This window comes from Pristiophorus japonicus, chromosome 17 (assembly GCF_044704955.1).
Source record: "Pristiophorus japonicus isolate sPriJap1 chromosome 17, sPriJap1.hap1, whole genome shotgun sequence".
Lineage (NCBI taxonomy): Eukaryota > Metazoa > Chordata > Chondrichthyes > Pristiophoridae > Pristiophorus > Pristiophorus japonicus.
The window spans coordinates 80,586,171-80,605,234 of record NC_091993.1 but is presented as its reverse complement, the minus strand read 5'-3'; the positions used below and the strand labels follow the sequence as shown (position 1 = coordinate 80,605,234).

The following is a 19,064-nucleotide window of genomic DNA, read 5'->3' as shown; positions in this document are numbered from 1 at the left end:
CTCCCGAAGCAAATGCTTAATGCGGAGCTCCTTCATGGTAGACGAGCCAAAGGAGGACAGTGGAAACATTATAAGGACACCATCAAAGCCTCCCTGGTAAAGTGTGACATCACCATTGACACCTGGGAGACCCTGGCCGCAGACCGCCTGAGGTGGAGAAAGTTCATCCGGGAGGGCGTTGAGCTCTCAACGCAAAGAGCATGAAGAGGCCAAGCGCAGGCAGCAGAAGGAGCGCACGGCAAACCAGCCCTACCGACTCCCTCCCCCGTCGAATGTCTGTCCCACCTGTAACAGGATCTGTGGCTCTCATATCGGACTGTTCAGCTATCAAAGAATTCGCTTTTGGAGTGGAAGCAAGTCTTCCTCGATTCCAAGGGACTGCCGATGATGCTGCTGAAATTAATTTGCCAATTATATGCCCATTCTGCAAGTTTATTGATGTCCTCCTGTAATTTGTTGCAGTCCTCCTCAGTATTGACTAGCGCCCCCAATTTGGTGTCATCCGCAAATTTAGAAATTGTTATTTTGATTCCAAAGTCTAAATTGTTAATATAAATTGTGAACAACAATGGTCCCAGCACTGATCCTTGTGGAATAACACTACCCACCTTCTGCCACTGTGAATAGCTACCCTTTACCCCTACTCTCTGCTTTCTGTCTTGAAGCCAGCTAGCTATCCATTCTGCTACTTGTCCCCTGACTCCGTATTCTCTGACCTTGTCCATCAGTCTATTAGGGGGTACCTTATCGAAGGCATTTTGAAAAACCAGATAAATTACATCTATTGCATTCCCCTTGTCTATTCTGTAATGAGGTTGGTTAAGCAAGACTTTCCCTTTTGAAATCCATGTTGACTATTCATTATGTTTTGGCTTCAAGGTGTTATTCTATTTTCTCCTTTAGTAGGGATTCCATTATTTTTCGTACCACTGATAATAGGCTGACTGGTATATAGTTCCCTGGACATGTTCTATCTCCCTTCTTAAATACAGGAATTATGTTAGCTATCCGCCAGTTCTCTGGCACTACTTTTGGAAACAAACTATTAAATATGTGTAGTAATGCCTCTGCTATCTCTTCTATAGATTCTTTTAAAATGCGCAGATGTAATCCATCCGGACCAGGGTTGTTTTTCCCCTCTTTGAGCTTGATTAGTTTATTTTATATATCTCCTCTTTTTATTTTAAATACATTTATTTCATTTCTAATCTCAGCTTCCAGTGTAATGTTCACCTGTTTTATCTCCCTAGTAAATAATGAAGCAAAGTAATTATTTAACATCTCTCTAGCACTGCCCGTGTATCCCTTAGTGGCCCGATTCCCATCCTAACTTTCCTTTCTTTATTGATGTGTCTGTAAAATATTTTACTGTGTGTCAGCTGTGGCTCAGTGGTAGCACACTCATCTCCAAGTCAGAAGGTGGTAGGTTCAAATTCAACTCCAGGAACTTGAGTACATTAAAAAAGAAATCTAGGCTGACACTCCAGTGTAGTGCTGAGAGAGTGCTGCACTGAGACATTAAACTGAGGTGGACCTAAAAGATCTCATGGCACTATTTCTAAGAAAAGCTGGGGAGTTATCCCCTGTGTTCTGGCCAATATTTTGCGTTTCCCATATTATAACAGTGACTACACCCCAAAAGTACTTCATTGGCTGTAAAGCACTTTGAGACATCCAGTGGTCATAAAAGGCCCTATATAAATGCAAGTCTTTCTTTAATTTTGTTTTATGTTCCTCTTTGCCTTCCTAATTTTTTTTTTTAACCTCTTTCCTAATTTATTCGTATTGTCCATTATCATGCTCTCCCTTGCTGTCCATGTACTTAATGTATGCCTCCTTCCTTACCCTCAATTTTTCCCTTGTGGCTTTATTCATCCATGGTGCCTCATTAGCGTTTTTTTTTTAAAAAGAGAAATATATTATTCTTAGACTCTGTTGCACACCATTTTAAATATTTCCCATCACTATTCTAAGTCATGTTAATTTTATTTTCCAAACTTTATTCTCAGCCCCTCAAAATCAGCTTTTCTCCAATCTATTACACTGGTCTTTGTCATACTTATGTCTTTCTCAATTATTATCTTAAAGCGTATTCTATTATGGTCATTATTGCCCAGATGTTCTCCTACTTAAACCTCTCTTATCTGCTCTGGTTCATTTCCCATCACTAGATCCAATAACAAATCCTCCCTTGTTGGGCTTTTTAATATATTGGAAAGGAATCCTGTGCATATTGCAGGAACTTCATTCCTTTATCTCCTTTACCTACCTTTTCTGTCCAATTAATATCGGGATAGTTCAAATCCCCCATGATTATTATTCTATGTTTTTTTTTACTCATTTCCCTAATTTGTTTGCATATTTCTTCTTCCACCTCCCTTCCATTATTAGATGGTCTGTAGACTATCCCATTTCGTGTGATTGATCCTTTATTATCTTTTATCTCTATCCACTTGAATTCTATTTCAGTTTTGTTTATAGCTACGCACATTTTTCTACTACCATTGTTATCCCTAATGAGTATCCCTTTTTCCCCTCTCTATCTTTTCTAAATATGTTGTACCCTGCAATTTTCAATTCTTAGTCCTGATTTTTCTGTAGCCATGTCTCAGTAATCCCTACTATGTCTGGTTTCTCGCAATGTATGATTGCCTCCAGCTCTCCTGTTTTATTATGGACACTGTGTGCATTGCTGTACATACACTAATTTTTATAGCAGTTCTTTTCACTTTATGTTTAACCATCTTTTTACTCTCCTCTTCGATGACTATTTATTCCCTGGCCATCAATGACCTCCCTTAATTTACTCTTTCCTATGCTCTCCTTTCCTGTTTTGATTATCTTTAGGCTGGTTTCATTTCTTGTCGACACACCTCTTCCTCCCATCTTACTAGTTTAAAGCCTTTGCCATTTCCCTATTTACCCTTTCCACGAGGACACAGGTCCCATCCCGGTTCAAGTGGATCCAATAAGACATTTATTTATATAGAACACAATTTTAAATTGATAATTCTTTTAGTACTAACCTTGATTAATTCCTGGCTTGAACTTGTTTCCTTGTCAGAAGCTTTCAAACTTTCCAGGCTCTCTACAGAGTGCGATGTTGCATTGCACAAGGCCTCATATGGACATTCCTCTTCTGGCTGGTTTTCAAATTCTGTAATAAGCTTGGTTAGTTCCATTTGTTCCTCACCTTCAAATTGGGGAAAGGAACAGAAACAAGATGAACTGTATCTCCAGTCAAATTCACCTAGACAAACAATGTGCCATCAAAGAAGTGAAGGTTAAACACTACTACTGAAGATCATACTATTACATACTCAGTAAACAACTATTTACTTTTCATCAACAGCTTGCATTAAAAGGATGAATTACTACTGCTTTATTCATTATAGGCAGGTTTAACTTTATCTTAATTTCTCTGAATACAGGGTTAATTATAACTAGGCTTCCTGCTCGTAATTTTAATCATTTTAAGTACAGTATTGCTAGTGTCAAAATGTAGTATTTCTTAGTTCTTCATTTAAATCCCGAATGGAAGAATGAAATATATCCAAGGAGCAGTACTTAACTATCGTGTTAATTAACAAAAACAATATGTATTCAGCATGTTGAAGACGAAAAATAAGTATGGTACCGTGAACAAGAGAGATTTAGCATTTGATTTATCTTGTTAATGGACAATTTTTATTACAATAATCTAATGGCTATACTGGCCTTCCAAACATTTCCATCATTGAATTGTTAATGACTTATGTTGGATTTGGTTTCATAATGGGTAGTTCTATCTTGTGCCTTTGCTACAATCAACAAACCAAAACTTACCCCAAGGTACAATTCTGCTTTTTCCTTGCCTTCACCATTTCACAGACACAACTCAGTTTTCTGAAATACTAAGCATGCATTTGCAATAATTATCCCCCACCCACCTAATTTTCTTGCCCTCCTTTACTGAATAGATGCTTGTATACCAGTCTCTCTGCATCAGTAGCCATCTGGTTCCTCGCCCAAGAGCTGTGACTTCATGTGTGAACCTAAGCAGGGAGTATCACCAGACTTTTTGACTTGAGGGTTATGTTACGGCGGAGTCCAATAGATTCTTATACACTTAGTTTTCAGCAGGGGTGACTGAAATTTGATTTTTTTTCTCCTACTTTCTAGCTTTCAGAGACAATGAGGCAAATTGTACTGTTGCCATTGCTGCTTCAGCTGAAATCATCTAACTGAGCACAGAACAGACAGTGACCCTGGTGATAACCAGGTTCTTTATGGCACCGGCCACTCTTTGGAGTACAACAACAAATTGTATTTCTATAGCGCCTTTAATGTAGCAAGAGGCCAGAATTGGAGGAGCGCAGATATCGCGGAAGGTTGTAAGGCTGGAGATTAAAGATGGGGAGGGGCAAGGTCATGGTGGGATTTGAAAGCAAGGATGAGAATTTTAAAATTAAGACGTTCTTATGGGGTCAGCGAGTACAGAGGTGACGGATGAATGGGACGTGGTGCTAGTTAGGACACAGGACCAGAGTTTTGGATGACCTCAAGTTTGTGGACGGTAGAACGTGGGAGACCGGCCAGGTATGAGTTGGAATAGTCAAGTATAGAGGTGACAAAGGTATGAGTGAGGGTTTCAGCAGCAGAGAAGCTGAAGCAGGGGTGGAGTCACAGTTATGGAGGTGGAAATAGGTGGCCTTAGTGATGGAGCGGATGTGTGATCGGAAGCTCCTCTCGGGGTCCAATAACAGACCAAAGCTGCGAACAGTCTGGTTCAGCTGCAGACAGCGTCCTAGGAAAGGGAACGGAGTTTGTGGGTGGGGGGGAGGCGAAGGCAATAGCTTCAGTCTTACCAATATGGAGGAAATTTCTGCTGTCAGACAAGCAGACTGACAATTTAGAGACAGTGGAGGGGTCGAGCGAGGTAGTGGTCAGGTGGAGCTGGGTGTCATCAGCTTACATGTGGAAAATGGTGTTGTATTTTTGGATGATGTCACTGAGGGGCAACATGTATATGGGAAATAGGAGGGAGCCAAGAATAGATCCTTGGCGGATACCAGAGGTAACAGTGCAGGAGTGGGAAGAGAAACCATTGCAGTTGATTCTCTGGCCACAACTGGATAAGAATGGAACGAGGTGCGTGCAGTCCCACCCAGCTGAACAGTGAAGAGGATGGTGTGGTCAACCGTGTCAAAGGCTCCAGACAGGTCGAGAAGGATGAGACGGAACTGTTTATCTTTGTCAGTCACAATGGATGTCAGTTGTGGCTTTGACAAGGGCTGTTTCGGTCCTGTGGCAGGGACAGAAACCTGATTGGAGGAATTCAATGGGCAAGGATTTCAGAGGCAACACATTCAAGGACTTGAGAAGAAAGGGAGGTTGGAGACGGGGCGCTAGTTTTCAAGGACGCAGAGGTCAAAGGCTGTTTTTTTTTAAGGAGAGGGGTGATGACAGCAGATTTGGAGAGTGGAACAGAACCGAAGGAGAGGAGAGAACAGCTAACAATTATGTATACAGCCACAGAGAGCCAAAAGCATATAATACATTTTAAAATGATTATACAGGTACAACATCCCGAATCCAGAACTCCGAAAACCGGAATCTGTTGGAAAACCTGGCATTTTGCGCATCCCAGTTGGAGTCGTCCGGAATCAGAAGTTACTGTCCGAAAACCGGACATTTTTGATGCGGCCAACAAGTGGGGTGGTTCAGTTTGGAAGGAGGAATAAGGAGGCTACTTACCGGTAAAAAGCGCGGGCGGCGGGAATTGGCAGGCGGTGAGGAGAGGAAGAGGGGCGTGAATCGCCGAGCGGTGACGTCCGAAATCCGGCACGGTTTCAGTCAAGGATTCCGGATTTCAGACAAGAAAATCAATAGTCTGAAATCCAGAATCCTCAACTGAATCCGTGCCGGATTACGGGTTTTGCCGGATTTCAGACCTCCCCGCTCAAAACCCTGCCCAGATTCAGTCGAGGATTCCAGATTTCAGACTACTGACTTTCTTGGCTGAAATCCGGAAAAACCCCCAAACCAGCACGGACTCGGTCCTGAGGATTCCGGATTTCGTAAGTTGTACCTGTACTAATATCACACTAATGATCAAAGTCATTCTAGTTCCCTTTCACTCTTCTTCCTCTATAATTGCCTAATAAAGAAATGACAGTACACAGATGTGTTTTGTAGAGTTGCTCCTGCCACCAAGAAAATAGAAACAAGGACATTAAGTAATCTTCAAGCAGATAAAATATATCAATAATTGTTCATTAAATGTAATTTCACAAAAGGCGCAAGTATTCGATATCCAGTTTAACAAATACAACAGTCCTTACCCGTAGATTTTTGATTACCAGGCTCAGAAATGGAAAATGGAGATATTTTGGACACTGGAACTGTATTTTCTGTATTCTTCGAGATATCTTTCCCTGCCATATGATCTGCACAGAAAATGATGAAACAGGAGAACTAAAAGGAAACAATGACTAGTCTCTCGTCAAAGAATTTTCAAACAATGATAACACAGCACCGCCCAGTACAACATCCTGTATAATATTCCATTTTATAAGATCAACCTCATTCTTCCTTGGATTTACTTCAATTACCAGAGCAAACTAACATTTCTTGAAGACTGCCTTGAGTTTGTCACTCCAGTGGCAGGAATATTTCAGAAATACAAAATTCCAGAAACAACTTGGGAGTCCTGAATCCTAAAAACCAGATCGATTTAGATTAGCAAAATGTTGTACCAAATGGCTGGATATGGTGCTTGCTTTCAAAGAGACACAAATCTTTACAGTGCTTCAGTCCTGATGATAGGTGTTACCAGCGATGTTGGCACACAATAGAGTTTTAGAGCAACCAAAAGGTTTTGCCTGGTGCTGCTACCTTGGTATCAGCTTTTCCCTTCACCACTTTTACATACAGTTTTAAGACATTCTTCACTTCCCTCACTATCTTTTATTGGAGAGTAGCAGCAACCACACATGCTGGTTCACTAAAAGTAGCTCAGTAACAATCAATTTATATTATTCAGTTGGCAGCAGGAGAGGAGTTGCAACTGGCTTGAGTATGCTTTTTTCTCTGCAATCTCATATTCCACTTGCCTACTGTTGTTGAATTGCAATGGAGGTTGTCAATTTGTGTTTCTCAGAAACAGGTGGTACTGTCTTTGCAAGTTCCTTTGGTGATAGCTGCTGTCTCCAACTTTTAAAACATTGCACGTTTACAGTGCACGATTGCTGCCAACTTCAGTAGTTACACTGGCAGCAAACTCATGCTGTAAATGGGGTGCAAGATCCACCTTCACATATGATCTTTCTTGAACATACATAAAAGCAATCTTCATACTGTATGACATGATGACAAAATGTAAAATAGAGTCATAATTCAAACATCTTTTTTTTTTTACAGACACTTATATACACAACCAGTGCTGCTCTGCCAGACCACCAGTATAGAGCAGTTGTGGGGTGGGATTCCTGCTGCTTCACAGCCGTAACAGTATCATACTGCAGGACCCAACTGCACACACTAGATTTTAATATATAGACAATTTATTTTAAGCAAACATACACACCCACATACAAGTACACTTGTTCTTGTAAAATCACTTGAATAGAAGTGAACTTCCAATGTTTACCTCAAAGAGCTGTAAAATGTCATTTTAACACCAAGGTGGAGGCAATGTGGTAGTTTAACATGTTGATAGTTCAGCACACTAATCTGGAATATTAAAATTCCAGGCAGTGTGTTTTGAGCTCAGCCATGCCACCAATGGGGAGTCGAGTGAATTGACTTGGAGTATTTCCCCAAAGGGATAAAATGGGAAGCAAAAACAATGAAGATAACCCTGACCCAATCTTGTGCATCATCTAGCATCAAAGAGCATGGACAGCAGATGCCTAAAGAGAGATCATCTGCTGCCCCGGTTACCCTTCGCCACAAGAAAAAGGTGAATTTCTAAAGAAGGTAAAGTTAGGAAAGGTTGTTTTTAAATGGAAGGTAATAAGCTTAAGATGTTACCAAGAACAAGGGCTGTGTACCTTGAATAAGAGTTGCTATTTCTTTACTCTTCTGAGCTGGATGTTCCTGCACGATTTCTAAGGCTGACTTCCCACGGATATCTTTAATATTAACATCAATCTCTGTCAAAAAAAGCAATGCTCACATGCAGTCATCTGGTCAGGAATTCTTCCTATCTTAATTATGCAGTAGTGCTAACTAGGTAGTCATGCATAAAACAAGTGTCAACCATTAAGAAGTTACATTTACTGTTGTACAGAGAAGCAGATCACTTCCCCACTGGAGAGGGTGAGATAAATATGTAGGCAACTCTATTTAGTAAGTCTCACAGCATCACATTTTTTTTGTCAGTCAAATGAACCTATCAATGTGTTGATAAATTCCAGTGCAAGGTAGATCTTTGCATAAAAGTAACTTCTGAAATGGTTACAAGCTGCAGGAGGTCGCTGACCCTCCCAAGCTGGCAATGGGCAAGTTCGACCAATAGCTCTGCAACTGCGACTGAGCAACTGAGCATAATGCAGGGTGTGAAAGTTGAACACAATATTGTAGCTTTAGGCCATAATATTTTGAAATAGCTAATCAACGTTATGGAATGTCTGAACAGATTGTACTGTACAGTATAAGAAAGTAGCCTGTAGAAACAAAAAAAAGATAGCATGGAAATGCCCTTGGAAAATGAGAAGGTACGTGGACATGTAAGTGGCAGAGCTCTTAGTGTTCAATAGCCTACAGAAGGGGAAAGAGTATACTGGGTCAACAGTAGTTAATGTTTACCAGCGTTATTTGTGAGGATTCAGACTAATGTATTTAAACCATGGGAAAACTGAGAAACAAAACAAGGAGTTGCAATAGAGCTGTCACATAGCAGTGATATAAAAGGATATAAAGGGAGCGAGTATTCAGCTAGAGGTGGAACTACAACAACTACCCCAGAGGAAAGAAGACTACAGCTGACATAGCTCCCAGGCAAAGATAATCACTATGTTCCGTCGGTAAGGTTACCCCATAGCAGAAATGTAGCGCAGTGTCCTCTTACTGCTATAGTTATGTTGCTGACATTGTTGATACTTGTAGCCTGTCATGAATAAAGATTAGATTAATTTTAAAAATGTACATGTGTAGTCATGTCTGAGTTGACAGCCCTGAACAGAAATTATATTGAGACACGGTACATATCATTTTGCCTAACTCTTGACTTCAGACCACAAAGGGTGCCTGTGGGGTACCTGGGGTCATGATGCAGTGCCTCTTGGATAGGGTAAAGGCATCTGATGAGGCACTCTCTGGGCAGGTGCAGTCGATACCCACAGCAAGTGACTCGCATGTGTCTGGGTTAAAGTGCGGTCATGCAGCTGGAGCTGAACTCAGACAGCTTGGTCTGGGTCACCCAACCTACCAGCCGACGGTAGGGCGGATTATATAATTACATTTTTAATATCTACAAATGTAGAGACCTCAATCTGATCTGGAAAAGGAAACAAAAAGACCCCTATACATGCGGGCAGTATATATAACTTTTAAGTGAAGAATTAACCACTCAACGGATAATTGCAAGAAAGCAAAGTGGGGGAATAGAAAGAAAGAATCATTAAAAACATTTAGCAAAAAAAAAATCAATGAACAGCCGTGATGAACAAGAGGCTTACCGTTAGCTTAGTGCAGTCATCAGGAAGCTTTTTTTACAAAGCTGAAATATGTTGGAGGGAACTGGTTGAGGTTAGAACAATGAACTCATTCAACAACAAAAAAAGATAGATTCTATAATGGTAAGATGGCAGAGTTAGTTTTCAGGAAGAAAAAATTCAAAATGGCTGAAGCCTCTTTTTCCAAAACTATCTTGTGAGCATCTGACAACGAAGTTCTGACCAATAGGTATGCAAAATAAAAAGTTAAATAACAAATGTCAGCATTTATTTCTGTTTATCTCACTTGTATCAAGGCCAAACATTATTTAGGTGCATTATTTGGAACACATTAGCCACAGTCTATTAGAAAACCTATGTTTGATATCTTGGGTTTAAGCAACCAGAGATCCAAGAACTTACCCGATGCTAGGAGAATCTGGACCACATCTGTCTTCCCAAACAAGGCAGCCTCATGAAGCGCACTACCCTTCTCTGTCTGGTATTTAGGAAAAGGGAAAAAGGAAGAATTTTAGACAATAACTACTGCTTGCACCCAATCTTTAAAAACAAGTTGCCAAATTTTGCAGTTAAGATAAAAGTTATAAGCACAACTGAGTTTGCATTTATATATTTTTCTTCTTTTTTCCTCCCAAGATCCCACTTCTGGAGGCCATGATTTATACTGGATTGTATACTAGTCAAGTGTTTCATGCCCATTCTTACCTTGTTCATGTGACCATTCCTCACATGAGGTCATATAGCGTGGTCAGCTTATTCAACTATAGAGGCCATTACAACCAAGCACAAACCTCACCCACTGTTCACACAAATACCAATCAGAGATTAGTGATGGCTATTGAGAAAAAGAACCCTATTCAATTTTTATATCCCTAGCCCTGGAATGAGAGGTGAACTGTAGAATCCCACAGATGCCTCAACTGAGTAAACAGGAATTAAATCTAGGATATTGCAGGACTGTATGGCTCAGAACCATTTCAATTACTCATTGAATCATCTACAGTCCCAGGAATTGGACTGGAATGACTTGGAAGAAGGGACTGAGTGTAACGTAGCCAAGTTTGCTGACAATACAAAGATGGGGGGGGAAAGCAATGTGTGAGGAGGACACAAAAAATCTGCAAAAGGACAGATAGGTTAAGTGAGTGGGCAAAAATTTGGCAGATGGAATATAATGTTGGAAAGTGCGAGGTCATGCACTTTGGCAGAAAAAAAATCAAAGAGCAAGTTATTATTTAAATGGAGAAAGATTGCAAAGTGCCGCAGTACGGCGGGACCTGGGGGTACTTATGCATGAAGCACAAAAGGATAGTATGCAGGTACAGCAAGTGATCAGGAAGCTCAATGGTATTTTGTTTGGCCTATATTGCAAAGGGGATGGAGTATATAAAGTATTGGTGAGGCCACAGGTTTGGTTTCCATATTTACGAAAGGATATACTTGCTTTGGAGGCAGTTCAGAGAAGGTTCACTAGATTGATTCTGGTGATGAGGGGTTTGACTTATGAGGGAAGGTTGAGTAGGTTGGGCCTCTGCTCATTGGAATTCAGAAGAATGAGAGGTGATCTTATCGAACCGTATAAGATTATGAGGGGGCTTGAGGGGGCAGAGAGGATGTTTCCACTGATGGGGGAGACTAGAACTAGAGGGCATGATCTTAGAATAAGGAGCCGCCCGTTTAAAACAGAGATAAGGAGGAATTTCTTCTGAGGGTTGAAAATCTGTGGAATTCGCTGCCTCGGAGAGCTGTGGAAGCTGGGACATTGAATAAATTTAAGACAGAAACAAAGACAGTTTCTTAAATGATAAGGGAATAAGGGGTTATAGGGAGCGGGCGGAGAAGTGGAGTTGAGTCCACGATCAGATCAGCCATGGTCTTACTGAATAGCGGAGCAGACTCGAGGGGCCGTGTGCCTACTCCTGTTCCTATTTCTTGTAGGCCCAGCAGGGAGTTCGGGGAGCAGCGTGGCGAGTCGGGAGGCGGAGCAGCGTCGGAGAGACCTACAAGAGGCCAGCTGGTGCAGCTGCAGCAGGGAGAGAAGGCAAAAAAGTAGAAAGAAATAGAAGGGTGACATCACAGCCAAGGGGGTAAGTGATTGGTGAGTAGTTTTTCTTTTTCTTTTCTTTATCAGTAAGTAACCTTTTAGCATTGTTGTTGCCAAATTAAGTTAATCTAAGGGTTAAGTCATGGCAGGAGAGCTCAGACACGTGTTATGCTCCTCCTGTGCTATGTGGGAAGTCAGGGGCGCTTCCAGTGTCCCTGATGACTACATGTGCGGGAAATGCATCCGCCTGCAGCACCTGACAGACCGCATTGCGACACGGGAGCTGCAGGTGCATTTACTCTGCAGCATCCATGATGCTGAGGATGTCGTGAATAGCATGTTTAGCAAGTTGGTCACACCGCGGGTAAAGGGTACACAGCCAGATAGGGGATGGGTGACCAACAGGAAGAGCAGTGGAAGGAAGGTAGTGCAGGAGTCTCCTGCGGTCATCCCCCTGCAAAACAGATACACCGCGTAGGGTACTGTTGAGGGGGATGACTCATCAGGGAAGAGCAGCAGCAGCCAAGTTCATGGCACCGTGGGTGGCTCTGCTGCACAGGAGGGCAGGAAAAAGAGTGGGGGAGCTATAGTGGTAGGGGATTCTATTGTAAGGGGAATAGATAGACATTTCTGCGGCCGCAATCGAGACTCCAGGATGGTATGTTGCCTCCCTGGAGCAAGGGTGAAGGATGTCTCAGAGCGGGTGCAGGGCATTTTGAAGAGGGAGGGTGTTCAGCCAGTTGGCGTGGTGCATATAGGTGCCAACAATATAGTTAAAAAACACGATGAGGTCCTACAAGACGAATTTAGGGAGCTAGGAGCTAAATTAAAAAGTAGGACCTCAAAAGTAGTCATCTCAGGATTGCTACCAGCGCCACGTGCTAGTCAGAGTAGGAATCGCAGGATAGCTCAGATGAATACGTGGCTTGAGGAGTGCTGCAGAAGGGAGGGATTCAAATTCCTGGGACATTGGAACCAATTCTGGGGGAGGTGGGACCAGTACAAACCGGACAGTCTGCACCTGGGCAGGACCGGAACCAATGTCCTAGGGCGAGTATTTGCCAGTGCTGTTGGGGAGGGGTTAAAATAATATGGCAGAGGGATGAGAACCTATGCAGGGAGATAGGAAAGTAGAATGGGGGCAGAAGCAAAAGATAGAAAGAAGAAAAGTATAAGTGGAGGGCAGAGAAATCCAAGGCAAAAAGCAAAAAGGGCCACATTACAGCAAAATTCTAAAGAGGCAAAGTGTGTTGAAAAGACAAGCCTGAAGGCTCTGTGCCTCAATGTGAGGAGTATTCGGAATAAGGTGGATGAATTAACTGTGCAGGCAGCAAGTAACGAATATGATATAATTGGCATTACGGAGACATGGCTCCAGGGTGACCAAGGCTGGGAACTCAACATCCAAGGGTATTTAACATTCAGGAAGGATAGACAGAAAGGAAAAGGAGGTGGGTTGGCATTGCTGGTTAAAGAGGAAATTAATGCAATAGTAAGGAAGGACATTAGCTTGGATGATGCGGAATTGGTATGGGTGGAGCTACGGAATACCAAAGGGCAGAAAACGCTAGTGGGAGTTGTGTGCAGACCACCAAACAGTAGTAGTGAGGTTGGGGACAGCATCAAACAAGAAATTAGGGATGTGTGCAATAAAGATACAGCAGTTATCATGGGTGACTTTAATCTACATATTGATTTGGCTAACCAAACTGGTAGTAATGCGGTAGAAGAGGATTTCCTGGAGTGTATTAGGGATGGTTTTCTAGACCAATATGTCGAGGAACCAACTGGAGGGCTGGCCATCCAAGACTGGGTGATGTGTAATGAGAAAGGGCTAATTAGCAATCTTGTTGTGCGAGGCCCGTTGGGGAAGGTTAACCATAATATGGTAGAATTCTTTATTAAGATGGAGAGCAACACAGTTAATTCAGAGACTAGGGTCCTGAACTTAAGAAAAGGTAACTTTAAGGATTTGAATGCACCCATAGCCTAACAGTGCCCTGACACTGATCGCCCCACCTCATGTGGAAAAATGACTACTTCTGCAAATTATCAATAAGTTAACACTACCAAAGGAAACACATCTCATTATTAGCTGTACCTTGAGAGGTAAGATGAGAAAACGGAAAAAGAGAGTCACCGTTGGCATTTTGTGCCCCTAAATACAAACATCGTGGCCATTACCTGATAGTTAATGTCCATTCCTGCTTCCAGAAGGACTTGCACGACTGCTCTTTGTCCATTTCTTGCTGCCAAGTGGAGTGGCGTGTGTTTCTTGGTGTTACAGCTCAGGAGATTTGGGTGGGCATTTAGCAGCATTTTCACCACCTCCAGCCTCCCATATAATGCAGCCAGGTCCAGTGGAGTTTCAAATTTGTTGTTTCTCATTGTAGGATCTGTGAGCTCCTCAAGAAGAACCTTTACAACAGCTGAGTGACCATACTGTGCTGCACAGTGCAAGGCCGTCTCATTGTCATTGTTCTGTTACAAAAGGGATGACAAAGTGCACAAAAATGATTAAAAAGCTCAAGATATTAATCAGAATAATTAATGGCATGCACTCACAGCTCTGTGCTATCCCAACACAATTATCCTACTACTATAAATGGCAAATTATAGTATTTAAAGAAGTACAATCCACAGCCTATGTTTTCAAGCTTTCCAGTTATTTCAGAGAAATGTGATTAGTTTAAAAATTATGATAACAATGGATCAGATTCTGTTCACCAATGAAATCAACTCTGCATTAGTGGATGTAAATTACATACCAACCTGTTATCTGGCTTTCAATTTCTTCCAAAAAAAAGAGGTAAATACTTAGTTTTAAATTAGGAAAGTTTTAACTGATTAGTTGAAGAAGCTGTAGCATGGGAAAGCATCAGGTTAAAATGACAGGCTTACAAGTTTTCTTCAAGCTTTAACTAATTAAAGTGATTAAATTTATATCCCTTCATACAAGTGAAAGGTTTTAAAGCTACCACGCCAGTCAGGTTTAGTAGCATGCTCCAGAACAGACGCCAGCATTGCTTTTATAACATTTCCATCGAGACAAAAAGAGCAAAAAGAAAATAGAGTATAATGCACATGAATAAACAAAGACTGAAAATAACCATATAATTTTACAGACTACAAACTGTAGTTAATGGTAAAAATCATGCAATATCCCACGTCAAGCTTTTTCGAAGAGCCAAGAAGGGATTTTTAAAATTCAGCTGCGAGAGATGTTAGGGTGATGAAAATTATATGACTTTGTTAAACTCAAGTATTAATATTTTGTGTGCTAATTCCCACATTCTGAAAGAAAACTCAGTGAATTCAAAGATACAGTCCAACAGTGAAGACAGAAAAGTGAAAGATTGAGAAAAGTCTTACAAGTGAGCGCAAAATCAGATTAGAGTGCAGGTCTGAAGCGAATTGATAAAAGCCAATGTTTCTATAATCCAAAACATTTTAGTTTGTGTCATTACCTTGCACATGCAAAGGATTAACCCAAAATTTAAACAGGAAAGGGTTATGACACAATTTGGATCTTGTTGTAAAAAAGCATTCTCTGGGCTATTTAGTTGGTGGCTTCAGGCACCAAGAGATTGACCAGAAAACAAAAGGTCAGCAAACTATCTTTAATATAACACAACTTGTATTTATATAGCACCTTTAGCATAGTAAAACGTTCCAAGGCACTTCACAGAAGCTTTAACAAACAAAATCTGACACTGAGCCACATAAGGAAATATTAGGACAGAAGAGAGGTTGGTTTTAAGAACCGTCTTAAAAGGACAGAGTAGAGAGGCAAAGAGGTTTTGGGAGGGTATTCCAGTGCTAAGGGCCTGGGCAGCTGAAGGAACGGCCACCAATGGTGGAGTAATTAAAATCAGGTGTGCACAAGAGGCCAGAATTGAAGGAATGCAGAGATCTCAGAGGATTGCTTGGAGGAGGTTTGAGAGATAAGAGGGCCAAGGCCATGTAAAAACAAGGATGAGAATTTTAAAATTGAAGTGTTGCCGGACCGGGAGCCAATGTAGATCAGGGGTAATAGGTGAATGGGATTTGGAGAGAGTTAGAATAAGGGCAGCAGAGTTTTGGCAAAGCTCAAGAAAAGCATCAATTTAACTCTCTTTCAGCATCTGAGATGCAGCTTGTCACCAACTATTCTTTGGAGGCAATTTTCTTGACACATTATAGTTACCCATCACACAGAAAGCTCAATTTGTACATTTGTATTTTAGATAAATGATTTTGTATTTATATAGCATCTTTAACATAGTGAAACTTCCCAAGGCGCTTCACAGGTGTATTATGAGATAAAACAATGACACTGAGCCACATAAGTAGAAATGAAATCAAGCTTTACGATTTGTATTGAGCTTAAATTATTTAGTTCACAAACATAGTAAGGCATGAAATTAATTGCGAAACAGCTGTACATAAATGAGTGTAGCCACATAAATACACACACACGATACACTCAACATACATATACATAAACATGACAGAATACAACCTTGGCATAAGCTTATTACACTAACAATTCACATGAAATCAAATACTATATTAATGCGTAACAAATGAAAAAATCTATCACCTTAATGAATTTAATCAATAATTTCCTTCATACCTTGCTACAATTGTTTTTAATACATCTTGTTGATTTTACAATTAAGTCCATAGAACTTTGATGTGAAGCACACTGATCAACTTTAAACTTCACTGTGTAATGCTCTGCTCTATCCAAGAATCCTGCCCGCCCTGCCTCTGAAATTACTTCATGCATCCTCAACAGGTGGTGCAGGTCTGAATTTCAATGTGTTTAAATGTGGAGAGAAAACACCAAGGGCCCAAGTTTCCACATGATTTGCGCCTGATTTTTAGGAGCAACTGGTGGAGAACGGACTATCTTAGAAATTGCAATTCTCCATTTTTTTTCCTGCAGTGCTAGTCAGGTAGAACAGTTCTACTTTGGAACAGAATTTTTTCTTCAAAAAGGGGGCGTGTCCGGCCACTGACGCCTGATTTGAAAGTTTCCACAGTGAAAACGTACTCCAAACTAAAGTAGAATGGAGCAAGTGAAGATTTTTGTAGAACTGAAAAAACCTGTTCTACACATTAAAAAAATCAGGCGCAGGTTACAAATTAGGCGTCCAGAACGAGGTGGGGGGGGGGGAGGGAACTCATTGAATTCTATAATAAATCCTTATTTATACTTATACAAATAAATCCAACCTGAATAAACATTTATAAGCAAAGAAAAGATTAAATAAACCATCTTCCTACCTGTGTGAAAGTGCTTCAGGCAGGCCTTTCGGGACCGAAGGCTGAACGGGCCGGCCCGAGACTTCAGGCAGGGACCGTCCCTAGCACCAGATTTACAGGTAGGTGGCGTTGGGTTGGGTCGGGGGGGGAAAGGAGAGAGAGAGAGAGAGAGAGAGAGAGAGAGAGAGAGAGAGAGAGAAAAAAAAAAGAGAGAGAGAGAAAAAGGAGAGAGAGAGAGAGAGAGAGAAAAAGGAGAGAGAGAGAGAGAGAGAGAGAGAGAGAGAGAGAGAAAAAGGAGAGAGAGAGAGAGAGAGAAAAAGGAGAGAGAGAGAGAGAGAAAAAGGAGAGAGAGAGAGAGAGAGAGAAAAAGAGAGAGAGAGAGAGAGAGAAAAAGAGAGAGAGAGAGAGAGAGAGAAAAAGAGAGAGAGAGAGAGAGAGAGAGAAAAAGAGAGAGAGAGAGAGAGAGAGAAAAAGAGAGAGAGAGAGAGAGAGAGAAAAAGAGAGAGAGAGAGAGAGAGAGAGAGAGAGAGAGAGAGAGAGAGAGAGAGAGAGAGAGAGAGAGAGAGAGGGAGAGAGAGAGAGGGAGAGAGAGAAGGAGAGAGAGAGGGAGAGGTCAGGTTGGATCCAGTCTGGGAGTCGGGTTGGGTCCAGTGGGCGGGGGGGGGTTCGGGTCGGGGGGCGGGAGCGCGGGTCGGGTTGGGTCCAGTCGGGGGGACGGGGAACGGGAACAGGAGCGTGGGTGTCGGGTCTGGTCCGGAGGCAGGGGGGGCGGGGAGCGGGTGTCGGGTCTGGTCCGGAGGCAGGGGGGAGCGGGTTTAGGGTCTGGTCTGGTCCGGAGGCGGGGGGGGGGAGAGAGTGTCGGGTCTGGTCTTGGGGGCGGGGGGGGGGGGGGGGGGGGGGGGGAAAAGAGAGCAGGAGCTGGCCGTGGGAGGAGCCTTATTCACGCAGCCCCAGTGAGGCCATTGGGCCAGGGGCTGCGTGCTTCGGGCCCCTCCCACACAGTTCGGCACCTGGAGCTACTGCACTTGCGTGCCCACTGTAGCGCGCATGTGCAGAGGTCCCGGCACTGTTTTCAGTGCAGGGACCTGGCTCCGCCCCCCTACAGCTCGTGCTGGCTGCGCCGAGGGTCAGAGGACCTGCAAGTAGGTGGAGAATACCGAGGATTTTTTTAGGCGCACTTTGTGGCGCGAAAAACGAGCGCCCAGCTCGGAGGGGCGCCCGTTTTTTTTCATGTGGAAACTTGGGCCCTATGTTTCTCCATGGAAATAGATCCAAAGCACATGAAAAAGTAATGTACAGCAGCTATCAAACATTAGCATACAAAACATTGGGATCGATTTAAAAAAATATATTCTTTTATTATGTTGCATCTCATTACTCCATTCTTCCAGTGACCAGTAATGTTGGTATTTTGGTCTCAGGATACAAGACTGCATATCATATCCTAACATCGTAAAACTAGCTATACTGATCCAGACTGCACATTTTTTAAATGGCAAGATGAGTTCTTTCTGTGGCAGGTAATACATTAAAAAACTGCCTTGCATTTTAGCATGAGTCACTGTGAAGATATTGCATTTAATGGTGCATTTATCTGTGAAAGTAAAGATTATAGAACAGAAAACTGCAGAATACCTAATATATTCTGTAAATGTGACTCAGTAACTCAGGTTTAAGTAATGGGTTAGGTGCTATTATATATTCCATTTAAACAAGCGATTAATTATTTTGATAATTTTGGCTTTAGTGGGCCATATCCTTAAGTGCAAAGGGCAGTTAAAGCTCATTTCATAAGCTTCCTCTCGCCCCTTTCCTTGTTCGAATGGTCTTAGCCTGAAAATCTCCTTGCGGGGGTGAAATACTAAATACAAATGGTCACAGCAGCCTCAGGTATGACGTGTACAAGAGAGTAATGAACCCACTATGAACATTTAGTTCTCAAACTACATACAAAAGTCTAAACATGACTTTGCCAAATTTGTCGTTAATCACTTAGAGAAAAATTTCCCTCGAACAGCTTCAATTCCGTATTAGTGCCGCTAAGTGCGGCTACATGAAAAACGTACAACTGTTCGAAAGGGAAGAGTCCTAGCTAAGAGATTTTACATCAC

The 19,064-nt window shown here is 42.0% G+C and overlaps 1 protein-coding gene across 3 annotated transcripts in view; it reads right to left on the bottom strand.

Annotated features, from left to right (window-relative positions):
* The window catches only part of LOC139227820 (ankyrin repeat and SAM domain-containing protein 1A-like), a 482,026-nt gene that overhangs the window by 311,253 nt on the left and 151,709 nt on the right, over positions 1-19,064 (bottom strand). For all 3 annotated transcript variants that reach the window (XM_070858888.1, XM_070858889.1, XM_070858890.1), the window contains exons 4-8: positions 13,888-14,184; positions 10,062-10,137; positions 8,034-8,135; positions 6,324-6,428; positions 3,027-3,193 (exon numbers count right to left, since the gene is read on the bottom strand). In XM_070858888.1, coding sequence (XP_070714989.1) covers positions 3,027-3,193; positions 6,324-6,428; positions 8,034-8,135; positions 10,062-10,137; positions 13,888-14,184 — 747 coding nt within the window. The remainder of the gene's footprint in view (positions 1-3,026; positions 3,194-6,323; positions 6,429-8,033; positions 8,136-10,061; positions 10,138-13,887; positions 14,185-19,064) is intronic.